The following is a 14,196-nucleotide window of genomic DNA, read 5'->3' on the forward strand; positions in this document are numbered from 1 at the left end:
TGATCCATCTTCTTCAGCACTGGGATGATAGTGGTGCATTTGAAGCAAGAAAAAACATGGCATATCTCTAGTGATTTGTTGAAGATTCGGGTGAAGATGGGGACCAATTGGTCAGCACAGACTTTTAGGCAAGAAGGAGTTATCTTGTCTGGGCCTGGTGCTTTTACTGCTTCTGTCTATGAAATAGATCTTGCACTTCCTTTTCTATGATCACCAGGGGTTGTAAACCAAATGGGATGGGATCAGTTGTAGGAGGTTTGTCTGTTGTTGGTGTGTCTGGTGTATCATAAATTTTATTTCAGAAATGTATTAATATATTATTATTATTAATTAGATTTGTATGCCGCCCCTCTCCGGAGACTTGGAGTGGCTCACAACAGCAAAACAGCACAAATCCAATCGTTAAAAACAATTTAAAACCCTTAATATAAAAACAATCATACATCTCAAACAATATAATAATACATTTATACAACATATGACACATTTTATAGTTTTCATGAAAGGGGGTGGGGGTAAGGCTTATATTTGAGTAAGGCAAAGCTGAATTCTGGGCAAGAGCACTAGGATGGATAATCTTATTTTATTTTGCTTTTTTAAAAAAGTTAGTGACACTACAATCCTGTCTCCTGATGTTGATCATCTCCACTTGTTAAGAATGCCCAGACTGTAACTGTACAGCCATTTCAATTTAAAATATTTTCCCACAACCTGAATGTGATGGTGATCTGAGACCATATTATCAAATGAAGGAGGCACCCCTGCCATTAGGAGTATTAAGGAAGCTTTCTGGTTTTAAAAACAGCGGTTTGGTTACAGTATCAGCTGGCTGCCTTAATAGCACCCACTTGCATGTATCAGCCTAAGACTAGCCATCCTCATGTTCATTGCTCTCTTGATAGCTTTTGATATCATTGATCCCGGTAACCTTCCAGAGCAGCTGTGGGGATAGGAGTGGCGGCATTGTCTGGTACTGATTTTCCTCCCTTCTTCTCAGCTGGTTCTAGCTGTTGTTGACAAGGGGGAAAAGATCAAATCTGTGGCCCCTAATTTACAAGGTAGCTCATTCGTTCATTCATTCATTCATTCATTCATTCATTCATTCATTCATTCATTCATTCATTCATTAGATTTGTATGCCACCCCTCTCTGAAGACTCCGAGCGGCTCACAACAGGAACACAAAATACAAATCCAATGATTTTAAAAAATCAGAACAGTTTAAAAAGCCCTTGATTTAAAACATTCATGCAACCCAAACAAACCATACATAAAATGGTGCGGCCAAGGGGAATCAATTTCCCCATGCCTGGCGGCAAAGATGGGTTTTTAGGAGTTTGCGAAAGGCAAGGAGGGTGGGGGCGGTCCTGATCTCTGAGGGGAGTTGATTACAGCGGGTCGGGGCCGCCACAGAGAAGGCTCTTCCCCTGGGTCCCGCCAGATGGCATTGTTTTGTCGATGGGACCCAGAGAAGGCCAACTCTGAGGGACCTAATCGGTCGCTGGGATTCGTGCGTGCCCTACTCACTTCAGGATGGACTTTTGTACCGCACATATCATTTGAAAGCTATTATTGGTCCAGGGTAGAATGGTGAAACTGATGTTGGACACTATATCCATGTGACACCACTGCTATGCATACTGTGCTGGTTACCATTTGGCTTCCAGGTGCAATTCAAGATGCTGGTTATTACCTACGGCCAGTTATCATAGTTTCTGAGAATTCTGGAAGTTGACAACTATGTCCTCATCAGCAAAAGTCCATTAAGGGTTACCAAAGATAGCAACATATCTACTTTAACCTTGATCAAATAAACCTACTTTATATTGCTTTATTTTACTTTCAACAATCTTGATCTTTACTCTCTTCAAATAATATCCTTGATTTCAATTTTTCTTTGCCCTTCACAAAAAAAATTTCAAAGCTTTAACAAACCTCTTTTATAAATCCAATATAGGGGAAAAAAGTTGAGGTCACTGTCTAGGCTTGTTGTTTGTATATTCCTTTTAATCATTAACAAACTGGCTGGTTTCTTTTGTATGGCCTGTTTTGCATTCTTTTCCATATCATTCTTATAATTTGTCATTTTAAATCCACTTTCAGATCAGTTTGTCTTGTTCAGTAAAACAATTTCCTTTTCCATATCACTTTTTAAATGCAATCTATCTTTAGAGGCACACTCTCTTAAAATTAACTTTTGCATCCATTCTAAAATATCTATGTTCTAAAATATCTATGTCCAATGTTAAAATATTTTGGTCCATTCTGTTATTAGTAAAATCAAATTTAAATATTTTTCAAAAAATCAAATTTAAGTATTTTTCTCCTTTAAATATAATCTTTAGCTTCTTCTTTATGTGTCTGATCTTCAATGCCCCATTCCATCATTTAAGAAGAATTCAAAACAAAAGCACTTTTCCGCAGGAAGGATTCATATGATTAATTTCATAATCTTATTTTAGTTGAGAATTTATATACAAAACTTTCTTTTTTTAGTTCCTGGTGAAATAAATTCTTTGGACAAGTTTTTATAAATCAAATATTTTGTGTCTTTTTCCAATAGGTGTTTCTTGTAAGCAAATGATATCTTGTTTTAATTTTTAATAACATTTTTTTTCTTTTCAGAAGCAACATTACAGACTTTGATACCAGACGTGTTTTCAAGCTATAGGCAAAAATGTCAAAATGTTGACCATGACAGTGTGATTGAAGCATTGTTTGTTTTTCATTTGCACGGTATGTGTAATGCACCTAAAAAATAGAGGGAACTTCAATCATACCACTGTGCCACCATCTCGACTTTTTTCACCATGCTAAAGATATCCTGTTTGGTAGCATTTACAAGGTAATGGAGAAATTGAACCAATTAATAGGAAAAAAGTAAACTAAATCAGATGTAATAGGAAAGGTGGGAAATAATGTTTCTATTGTTCCATAGTTCCCTGAGTCAGTGAAACAAAATGAGAGATAGAGAGATTAATATTTTGAATTTACCATACTCTGTAAAGAAAGTTGTGTGCTTATGGAAAATAAATTCTGGTCCTCTTTAACAAGCTCTCCCTCCGCATCTGTTCTAAAAATTCACTTAAATCTGCAGGCCATATTTTAAGGATGGACAGAGAGATTGTCTTGGAAGAGAAATGAAAAGATGTTATTCCACACAAAATAAGCTGGTTGAATAATTAGTTCTTCTGGAGAAATGTGGAAACCCCAGTCCAATGTGAGACCAATCAATTTCTAGCAGTGCTTCAGATTTGTGCAAAAAATCAACAAAAGTTGAAATGGTATAAAACCAATATGTTTTACACTACAACTATTGTAGGTTGACTGCTAAAATACATTCAACAATGACATAGCTGAGCATTTTGGACATTTCCACTATAGTTAGGCTTGCAGAAGCTCTTTCTCAAAGGATCTTTTCTACTGCCATTTGTGATTATGCCTCTGACCCCAGCTAGAATCAAGAAATACAGCTCCATCTCACAACTATTTTGGCTGCCTATTTACTTAAGGAAAGTTGGTGGAAGAGAAATGATAAGTTCCCAGAATTGGCCATGGTGTTCAATTTGGGCAGAAGAGCTTTACAGGACTCTGAAAGTGCTACTGGTGCTCAGCGTACCAAATATTTGGAACACACCAGAACTGCTGATCTTTCGTGATATAAACAGATGAGATACAAGAAGTTAATGTGCTGAATTCCACATCACAATCACAACTGGGGGAAAAGAAACACACGAAATCATATCTTTCTTTTAATTATCTGCCCAGGATAAAGATTTAACATGCCTCAAAGGCTCTCTCTTTACTTAATTGGTTCAGGAACTTAACATATTCAACTTCAGTAAGGGAGAGAGTGATCTCTCCCCAAACCATGCTTGAAGCATTGGGATATATATCAGTGATTTGAAAGTAAATCTGCAATTTCCAAATTAAACAATTTCCAAATTAAACACCCAGTCCAATTTGTAATGGAAATACAACTTCTGAAATCATCTTGGTTTTAATTGTAATTAAATAAGTTAAATGGCTCATAAATTAAGCTCCTAACTTAATTTTTATTTTGAATGACGCATTTAAAAATGATTCAGAGCTCATTTGATTTAATGGACTCTAAATTATGTGAAACATATGTGACATCCTTGTTACATCTGTTTTGGTGACCAAAGCTAGCTCCTTGGAATACAACATTTAAGGATAACACTTTCAGTAATTAAATTAGGAAAGTTTAACAAAGAGGTTGGTTTAAACTGGTACCCTTGAGATTTTAGATTGCAATTCATATCAAGTTTAGACAGCATGACCAGTGACAAGAGATTATGGTAGTTGTAGTCCAAATACATGTGGAAAGAAAGCTAATCTACAGTATTGCCTCGCTCTCAGGTAATGTGCATTGGATATGAAAATTCAGACAATGGCAACCTGAGCCATAAAGGTCTTCATAGTGATAACCAGCACCTCAATGTGGCCTTTTGGCAGGTCAGCAGAAGTTATTCTACCTTCCTCAGGTAGACAGTTTCATTTTGCATCAGATGCAGTTTTCAGATGACCTCCAAGAGCAATTTCATATAACTAAATTCCAGTAGTCTAGCCAGGGGCGATGACAAAGGCATGAATCACTATTGTCAACATGTCCCTGGTCCAGGAAAGGCCAAAGCTATCAAAGTCTCTCTTGGCCATAGACTCTACCAGGAATGATGGAATCCAGAAGAAGTCTCAACTGTACAAGGGCTCCATAGAGGGAAGTACAGATAATCTTTGACTCAATTAACAACTGTCTTGCTAACCAAAAGAAATGTTGGATCCAATTTTGCTACCTGTACAACTTTGTCAAGAACTATGCATGAAACATCCTGGTCTTGCCATGATTTAGCCTCACTCTGATCCAGAACTATAATTTTGATGAATTTGGGTGCTAGGGGCCCAGCAGCTCTTTCTGTCATTTAAATGCACTCCTACACTGAATGGCTGCCACTGTCTTTGATAGTGCAGCAGTATGTAAGCATGGATTATTGTAAACATTTTATTATTTATCTATTTATTTATTTATTGGACTTAAATGCTGCCTTTCTCCGAGGACTCAGGGCGCCTTATAACATATTAAAAAATACAAAATACAATAACAGATTCAAAAAATCCAATATTAAATAACCTAATTCAATTAAATTATTTAATTTTGAGGAGTTTGTTCCATAGAGTAGGAGCCACCACAGAGAAGTCTCTTCCCCTAGGCCCTGCCAGACAACATTGCCTGGTCGACAGGACCTGGAGAAAGCCCACCCTGTGTATTGTGGTTGGCTTTGGCCCAGCTCCTGCCCCAGGGAATGGGGAGGTGGATGCAGGGGAAACTTCAACATGTCACAGGCCTGTGTTATTGCCGACAGAATCAGTTCAGAGTTTAGTTTACTCGGACAAAGAAGAAGGTGGGAGTGACTCGGCAGAGGAGGGCTTGGCACACAGCCAAGGCAGTCAATCTTCCTTATCTTCTAAGGGAGGCCACCTGTGTTTGGGTGGGGCTACAGTAATTAGGGCTGCTGCTATAAATAGCAGCATGTGGGTTTGGCCATTGTAGAAGAATATCTGTTCGCAGTTGTCAGGAATCTTGTGTGCTGGACTTTGTTGCTTTTTCACGCCTTTGAAACCAAAGCAGAGCAACATGTGTGTCTCACTTCGTTGGAAGAAGAAGGGGTGTGAAGTTTCTCCACAGCTGCTGGCTGAGTACTTAATGACTGCTTAATTAAGGGAAATTGTACAGACTACCCAGTTGTTTTGGGAAGAGTGCTCTTTGCAATACAAAAAAGAGTGCTTAGTTTATTTTGACTTTTGTGATAAAGAACATTGTTTTGAATTTTAAAACGTGTGTGTGTGTGTCTGAAATTTGTACCCTTGAATTTTCCAGAGGCTCCTACCAGAGAGCCCGGCAGAACACTGTGGGCCCTGATCGGTTGCTGGGATACATGAGGCAGAAGGTGGTCCCATAGGTAATTTAGTCCTAATTTTGTTCAATCCATCAACCAAATTTAACTAATCACTACTCTTCCCCCCATCCTTCTTATGGTCCAACTTTCACAGCCATACATTGCAACTTGGGAAAGCATAGCCTTGACACAGGATGCTGTAGAACAGTGTTTCCCAACCTTGGCCACTTGAAGATATTTGGACTTCAACTCCCAGAATTCCCCAACCAGCGAATGCTGGCTGGGGAATTCTGGGAGTTGAAGTCCAAATATCTTCAAGTGGCCAAGTTTGGGAAACATTGCTGTAGAAGACTCCTGCGACTCCCATGGACTGCAAGGTGATCAAACCGGTCAGTCCTAGAGGAAATCAACCCTGACTGCTCCTTAGAAGGCCAGATAATGAAGATAGAACTCAAATACTCATTTGGCCACCAAATGAACAGGAACGATTCACTGGAGAAGAGACTAAGGCTGGGAAAGATTGAAGGTAAAAGAAGAAGGGGATGACAGAGCGTGAGCTGGCTGGCTGGAGTCACTGAAGCAGTCGACATGAGCTTACATGGACTCTGGGGATTGGTAGAGGACAGGAAGGCTTGGAGGACATTGTCCATGGGGCCGTGTTGGATCAGACATGACTTCACAACTAACAACAACAACCCTTCTCCCGAGATGAAAAAAGTGTCTCTCAGTAGCAATGTGCAAGTCTTCGGAGAGGGGCGGCATACAAATCCAAATAATAAATAAATAAATAAATAAATTCCACCACTAGTAGGATCAGAGCTTGACATTGAATTCACCCAGAGGGTCGTTGGTTTATGGAATTCACTTCCAGAAAAGGTTGTGACAGCTGTTGGCCTTGATAGCTTCAAGAAAGGATTAGATAGATTCATGGATGCCAAGTGTATCAGTGGTTATTGAAACGGATGTCCATGTGCCGCCTCTATGTTGGTTGAGGCAGGCAGGATTCCCTTGAGTACAATTTGTTGGGGGTCAAGGGAAAGGGAGGATTTTGTCTTCTCTTTCTGCTCAAAATCCCCATGGACAATTGGTGGGCCACTGTGTGACACAGAATGCTGGACTCAATGGGCTTTGGCCTGATTCAGCATGGCTCTTATTATGTTCTCACCAATGCAACTTTTTTGTTACCATATTCGAGTCAGTTTTTGACTCCTTGCAACTGCCCTGACTAGTCCATGCAGTTATCTTGGTAGGGTCTTTCAGAAGCGGCTGACCGTCACCTCCTTGCTAGAGCTAAGAGAGTGATTGGCCTGAGATAGCCCAACTGCAATGTGCCTAAAGAGACTAGGACTTGTTTTCTGGTCAGGTGCCTTTAACCACTAACCCCAAAGTGGCACCCTGTTAATTGCACCTTGTAAAACTGAAATGTAAAAGTAAAGAGAGTGGTACAAATGTATATTTTATTTTATGTACACTGAGAGCATGTGCACCAATGACAGATTCCTTGTGTGTCCAATCACAAATGGCCAATAAATAATTCTATTCTATTCTATACCTAAGGGTAGAACAAGAAGCAATGGGTGGAAATTAAACAAGGAGAGAAGCAACTTAGAGCTAAAGAAAAATTTTCTGACGGTTAGAACAATCAATGGAACAACTTGCCTCCAGAAGTTGTGAATGCTCCAACACTGGAAATTTTTGAGATGTTGGATTACCATTTGTCTGAAGTGGGGTTTCCTGCCGAAGCAGGGGGGTGGACTAGAAGACCTCCAAGGTCCCTTCCAACTCTGTTATTATTATAGAGAGAGGCCATTGCTGCTTGCACAGCATATTATAACACTAATAACAGAGTTGGAAGGTACCTTGGAGGTCTTCTAGTCTAACCCTCTGCTTAGGCAGGAAACCCTATCCTACTTCAGATAAATGGTTATCCAACATCTTCTTAAAAACCTCCAGTGTTGGAGCATTCACAACTTCTGGTGGCAGGCTGTTCCACTGGTTAATTGTTCAAACTGTCCGGAAGTTTAAGTTGCTTCTCTCCATGATTAGTTTCCACCCATTGCTTCTTGTTCTACCCTCAGGTGCTTTGGAGAATAGCCTGACTCCCTCTTCTTTGTGGCAACCCCTGAGATATTGGAACACTGTTATCACCCTAATCCTTCTTTTCATTAAAGTAGCTCTGACCAGTTCCTGCAACTGTTCTTCATGTTTTAGCTTCCAATCCCCTAATCATCTTTGTTGCTCTTCTCTGCACTCTTATTATTATTTTAATTTTTATTACTCTTATATTATCTCTACCTTCCCAATGAGACCCATTTTTACCTCTGTGGCTTAAAATGAATATTTTAATATGAGATTGTTCCCTTCTCCAGTACTTTTTTCATGATCAAGAAGGAAGAATCCACTTCAAGAGCTGCACCTATATCTTAACACATGAGATATAACGCTTCTTTGCATTCACACCTTTAGGAAACTGGAGCAGTCCATACCCTCAAAATGCCCGAGGGAACCAATAGAAATATATTTTGCAGACCTTACGATCAATTTTACTATTAATGTACAGTATATTAAACTTGTCTTTTAATTGTTGTTTTTTATATTGTAAGCCGCCCAGAGTCCAAGTGGAATTGGGCGGCATATAAATTTTACAAATAAATTTTACAAATCAATCAAACAAACAAACCCACAAAGCCCCGTTTCCTCCGACCGAGCCCCCTCCCCACTTTTCTTTCCACTAAACTGCGTCTGAGGCGAGAGCTACCCGCCCGCCTGACGCAATCCTCCGCCTCGGTTTCCCTCGAAAGCTCCTGGGCGAGTTGCATCATCTGGTTTTGAGGCAGCGGGGAAGAAAAGACAAGCCAATGAGCGGGCGCGTTTCGCTCCTCCGTGACAGGGGGCTTTGACCAATCCGGTCTTCGCAAAGCCGTCCATCAGGCGGGACTATTCACTTCTGAAGGCGTGGATTGGCTAAAGAGACGGCGGGAACCGAAATTACCCTGACAAGTGGGCGGGGACTTACCGGCAAGGTGGTATTTAAACGCTGGGAGAGCTCGGGAGCCGCGCAGTTTCCCTTCTTGCTTTGCGTCGGTCGCCGTCCCTGGTGCCAAATCCCAGGCTAGCCGAGCCTCAGCCCTTCGGTTCAAGCGATTCCCGGAGATCGGAGCCACCGGCGCGCCTCCTCCTGCGGAGTCATGAAGGGGGACCCGCATCCTCGGCATCTTTCCAGCAGCGGGACCGAGCATCCGCCCAGCATCCTTCGGAAGGACCAAGAGGAGGAGGAGGAAGAAGAGCTCCGTGGTACAGAGGAAGGCTCGCCCAAGTCTCCCCTCTGGGTCTTCGGTTACGGTTCGCTGGTTTGGAGACCCGATTTCGAATTCACTTCCCGCAAAGTGGGCTACATCCGGGGCTACAGCCGCCGCTTCTGGCAAGGAGACACCTTCCACCGGGGTAACGAAAAAATGGTAAGGGAGATGTTCTTCCCAGGTTGGGACTAAGTGGGTGAAAACAGGACAGTGGCTGATCCTGAGTATGTGTGTGTGTGTTTAAGGCAGTGTTTCCCAACCTTGCCAACTTGAAGATATCTGGACTTCAACTCCCAGAATTCCCCAGCCAGCAAACGCTGGCTGGGGGATTCTGGGAGTTGAAGTCCAGATATCTTCAAGTTGGCAAGGTTGGGAAACGCTGGTTTAAGGGATGAGGTGCTTCTCTTGAGATGAGAGATCCTGGGATGGGCTATAGCAGGGGTGATCAAAGTTGGCTCTTCTATGACATGTGGACTTCAACTCCCAGAATTCCTGAGCTGGTAGGATTGGCTCAGGAATTCTGAGAGTTGAAGTCCACAAGTCATAGAAGAGCCGACTTTGACTACCCCTGGGTTGTGGGACTGGAGAATAAGAGAGGAACCAAGGATGGGTTGGGTTTCAAGGAGTTAAGAGGTTGTAGGTTCAACTGAGTCCACAGATGTGGAGTCTATTGATTACCCTTGGCTTGACATTCTTGGGCAGGATTTGGAAAGCCTCCCACATTTTAAGTTTTTACTAATGCTGAGGGAGTAGGGAAGTTCTGGACTGCAGCCAAGGATGCTTCCTTGAGATGGTAGAACTTGGGCTTCTGATGTTGGCCTGCAAAAGAGCCGCCCAGAGTCCCTCGGGAGTTGGGCAGCATACAAATCTGAATAAATAAATAAATAAGAGTACGGTGCTGCATATTGAAACTGCCTCTTTCTCTCCCTTCCCTTAGCCTGGAAGAGTGGTCACCCTTCAGGAAGATTATAATGTAAGTATTTTGTGCCTGCGTTTAGACTTACATACCGCTTCATAATGCTTTACAGCCCTTTCTAAGCAGTTTACAGAATCAGTGTATTGCCCCCAACAATCTGGACCCTCATTTTACTCATCTCAGAAGGATGGAAGGCTGAGTCAGCCTCACTGAGCTGCTGGTGAGATTTGAACTGCTGAACTACAGTTAGCAGTTAGCTGAAGTAGCCTGCAGTGCTGTACTCTTACCACTGCGCCACCCCGGCTGTTAAAAGTTGGCATGAATCTTGATAGCCTAATCTGCTGCATCTCTAACTGCTAATCCGAGGAAGCAAAGAATGCTTAAAACAAAGTAATTACAGACAGTCCTCAACTTATGACCCCATTTAAGCCAAAAATGTGGCTAAGTGATAAATTTGTTAAGAGAGTTTTGCCCCATTTTATGACTTTTCTCGCCACATTTGCTAAGCAAATCATTGCATCCGTTAAATTGCTAATATGGATATTAAGTAAATCTGGTTTCCCCCTTTGACCTTGCTTGTCAGAAGGTTGCAAAAAGATGAATTACAGAACCCTGGGATACTATAATCGTCATAAATATGACTTAGCTGTCAAGCATCCAAATATAAATCCTGTGATTGTGGGGATGCTGCAACAGTTGTGTGAAAAATTGTCATAAGTCATTTTTCTTCAGTGCCATAACTTAGAAAAGTCACTGTGCAAACTGTTATAAGTCAAGGACTACCTGTATTTTCAACTACCCTCCTTGTTTAGCTGTAGGGGAAAGGTGGAGAGTGAACTGTATCATTGCAAGTAGAGGTTTTATAATTCTGTTATTTGACCTGCAGCAATTATAATTATCCAATTATCATTTGGATGAGTGATAATTCGGCCAGGAGAGTACTGCTTATCTAGGAGGCCAGTATTTGCCAATATAATTTAAACCATAAAAGAAAACTGAGATCTTGACAATTTTGGAGATGATAGGATTTCATCACTGCTGAAAAGAATTTGGCACATGGCCAAGGTACAGTTCTGTGGGTCATGCGGGCTCTTTTGCAAAAATTAATCATATTAATTGCTGTGTGGACAACTCATTTGGAAGGAATGAGTAGCTATTTCAGAGCTCTGCTTTTTCATCACCGACTTTTAACCTAATTGACCTGATACTGTTTAGAAATGCAATGAAACATGGCAGATAAAACTTTTTTTTTAGTTTGGCATTTGCTTATTTGTATAGTTTATGGCAGTGATGGCGAACCTATGGCATGGGTATCACAGGTGGCATGCGGAGTCATATCTGCTGGCACACGAGCCGTTGCCCTAGCTCAGTTCCAACATGCATGTGTGTGCTAGCCAGCTAATTTTTGGCTTTCACAGAGGCTCTGGGAGGGCGTTTTTGGCTTCCAGAGAGCCTCCGGGGGGATGGAGGAGGGCTTTTTTACCCTCCCCTGGCTCCAGAAAAGCCTTTGGAGCCTGGGGAATGCAAAGCACGAGCCTACAATCAAAGTTAGGAAACAGGTCGTTTCCAGCCTCCGGGGGGATGGGACGGGACAGGGGAAGCTCTTTTCGCCCTCCGCAGGCGATGAATTATGGGTGTGGGCACTCACACATGCGCAATAGCAGGTGTGCACACTCTTTCGGCACCTGAGGAAAAAGAGTTTCGCCATCACTGGTTTATGGAGATAAGTAATTCTGTATTTAACGAAACAGACAGCTGTAAGTGACTTGAAATTTGATTTCTGATTGCAGGGGTGCACGTGGGGTGTTGGCTTTGAACTTCGGGGGCTTCAAATTGCTGCTGTCCTTAAGTATTTGAACATACGGGAAGCCGTGCTTGGAGGCTACGACACCAAGCTGGTGAAGTTTTATCCCCAGGAAGAAGAGGCAGATGAACCTGTTCTAGCCCTTGTCTATATTGCAACGCCCCAGAATCCCTCCTACTTGGGGCCAGCATCTGAAGAGGACATTGCGGCTCAAATCATAGTCTCCAGTGGGCGCGCGGGCCACAACATTGAGTACCTTCTGCGGCTGGCAGACTTCATGCGCTACTGTTGCCCTCATGTGGAAGATCAACATTTGTTCTCTGTAGAGGAAGCCCTGATCTCTATCCTGCCCTGTATATACCCTGCCAAGGAGCCCTTGGTACAGAAATGAATTTGACAGTATTCACCAAAACGAATTGGATGGACAATTTTTTAACCAAGGATGACATGCACGCAACTGAAGTCAGGTTTAAAAACCTGTAGCTGTAGACCTTGGGAGAGAAAAGTAGTAGAGTAACGGTAACATAACTACAGTTTAAGTAGCACTGGACTCCAGCAATATTTCTAGCCTTGAGTATAGACTGGAGAGACCCAATGCTATTCTGCCAGCTGCTGGCAATACAAAGCTGGTTGAAAAATACTTCCTAGTCTCATTTGTCCACTCCAGAGATTTAAGTCCTACTGAATTTAATAGGACTTTAACTTTAGAGTTCATGCAAGTGGGACTGCTGCTCTTTGCACTTTTTCGCCAAACTAACAGTGTTTCTTGGAATTGTCGAAGGGAAAGGGGGATGAAAATTAAAATGTTTTTCTTTGCATGTTTGCATCAAAAGCAAGGCCATAATTTGTAATTCTATGAGCTTTGCTCTACCTCACAAGTTGATGTTGCACATGTGAAGTTGTGAAGGTTTTTAAACGTTCCTCCAGCCTTTGTCATGGTATCCTCATGTTTGCTCATGCGCTGGGCTTTTTAGTGGAAAACGAACTTGATTTTAGACTTTGGTGTGGGGCCAAACCTCCTTAGGCAGTTTGGTGTACTATTTTTTTTTATAACTTGAAAATGTATTTATTGTAATGAAGATGTATGTTTTACACAGAGAAATGTCCAAATGTCCTGCAAAGCGGGGCAGATTGCTAGCTTGAAAGTTGGTCGGGGAAATAAGATCTTCTGGTTTCAGATTTTTATTTTTATTTTACTTCGAGGGGAGCTTCAAACCAGGGCAGCTGCTACAAAGATACTAGTTTGAGACAGCTTTCAGTAGATAAACTGTTGCACCACCTACACACAATACAGATGCTTTTACATTACAATAATCTTTTGTGTCAGTTTATGTAACTGCAGGGTGTATGTTTCTTGGCATACTATGCTCAAGTTATGCCAGCATTTCAAATAATGAAGTGGACACTTAAAGTTTCTGAGAATATTAAATGTGTTCATGGAAAGAAAGATCTGTGCTGAATATTGTAGTCTGAAAGACACAATTTAATAAAGCCAATAAGAATAATTGCTTTCTGATGCAGCCTTTGGGGGAGACTTCACCCTGGAATTTATTAAAGGACCTTAGAACAAAATGGACAACTACTGTTAAAAAGGAACTGTGTATCTTTTATCTGTAAATAAATGAGTCTGAAATTACATTGTTTGAACAGATTTTTTTCCCCCTTTGGTTTGCATTTAAATTATTAAAATTGTTTTGTCACGGGATTTCTTGTAATTGTATAGAAAAATGGAATTAGTTTGACTACAGCTGTTGCAATTACATTCCTAGTGAATAACTGTCAATGTTTATGAAACTATTTCCAAAGCTTTGCATCACCAGTATCCAAGCCATAGCTTTCAAATCCGTTAGGTTCAACTTCTGCAACTTCCTATGGTTTTTGTGAACAGGATGTACCTGCATCAATACTAAATGCGTCTAGTTTTGAAAAGCAGCATGGTCAAGCTTGCCTCTAGCTGCATCGTCACTAATGTGTCTATCAGTGATTATGGAGATTATTTGAAGGGTGGAAGCTTAAGTAGCAGCAGCAGCATTTTTTCTGAGTCGTGTAGCTCTTGTTGCAATATTATTATTATTATTATTATTACCGTATTATTATTATTAATTAGACTTGCATGCCGCCCTTCTCCAAAGACTCGGGACGGCATACAGGCCTGCACTGCAGTAGCATAAATACATTAATAAATACATGCTGACTCCAGGGTCTCCAGATATTTTAGACTGCATCTGAATTTTCTAATTTGAAACCTGGAAGACTGATCAGA

At 41.3% G+C, this 14,196-nt stretch overlaps 1 protein-coding gene across 1 annotated transcript; it reads left to right on the plus strand.

The window, feature by feature from the left end:
- The first annotated feature begins 8,888 nt into the window (after nucleotides 1–8,888).
- On the plus strand, nucleotides 8,889–13,569 carry CHAC1 (ChaC glutathione specific gamma-glutamylcyclotransferase 1). Its single transcript, XM_070734290.1, has 3 exons — nucleotides 8,889–9,372; nucleotides 10,151–10,186; nucleotides 11,920–13,569. Exons 1-3 carry the CDS (start codon nucleotides 9,103–9,105, stop codon nucleotides 12,322–12,324), a joined length of 711 nt encoding a protein of 236 aa, XP_070590391.1. The 5' UTR covers nucleotides 8,889–9,102; the 3' UTR covers nucleotides 12,325–13,569.
- The last annotated feature ends 627 nt before the right edge of the window (nucleotides 13,570–14,196 follow it).

This window comes from Erythrolamprus reginae, chromosome 1 (genome assembly GCF_031021105.1).
Source record: "Erythrolamprus reginae isolate rEryReg1 chromosome 1, rEryReg1.hap1, whole genome shotgun sequence".
Lineage (NCBI taxonomy): Eukaryota > Metazoa > Chordata > Lepidosauria > Squamata > Dipsadidae > Erythrolamprus > Erythrolamprus reginae.

Excerpts from the sequence above, each read along its gene's own strand:
- CHAC1 (XM_070734290.1), top strand. The coding sequence starts at position 9,103 with ATGAAGGGGGACCCGCATCCTCGGCATCTTTCCAGCAGCGGGACCGAG. Across the intron at positions 9,373-10,150 it reads ACCGGGGTAACGAAAAAATG|CCTGGAAGAGTGGTCACCCT; the intron begins GTAAGGGAGATG and ends CCCTTCCCTTAG. Across the intron at positions 10,187-11,919 it reads CCCTTCAGGAAGATTATAAT|GGGTGCACGTGGGGTGTTGG; the intron begins GTAAGTATTTTG and ends TTCTGATTGCAG.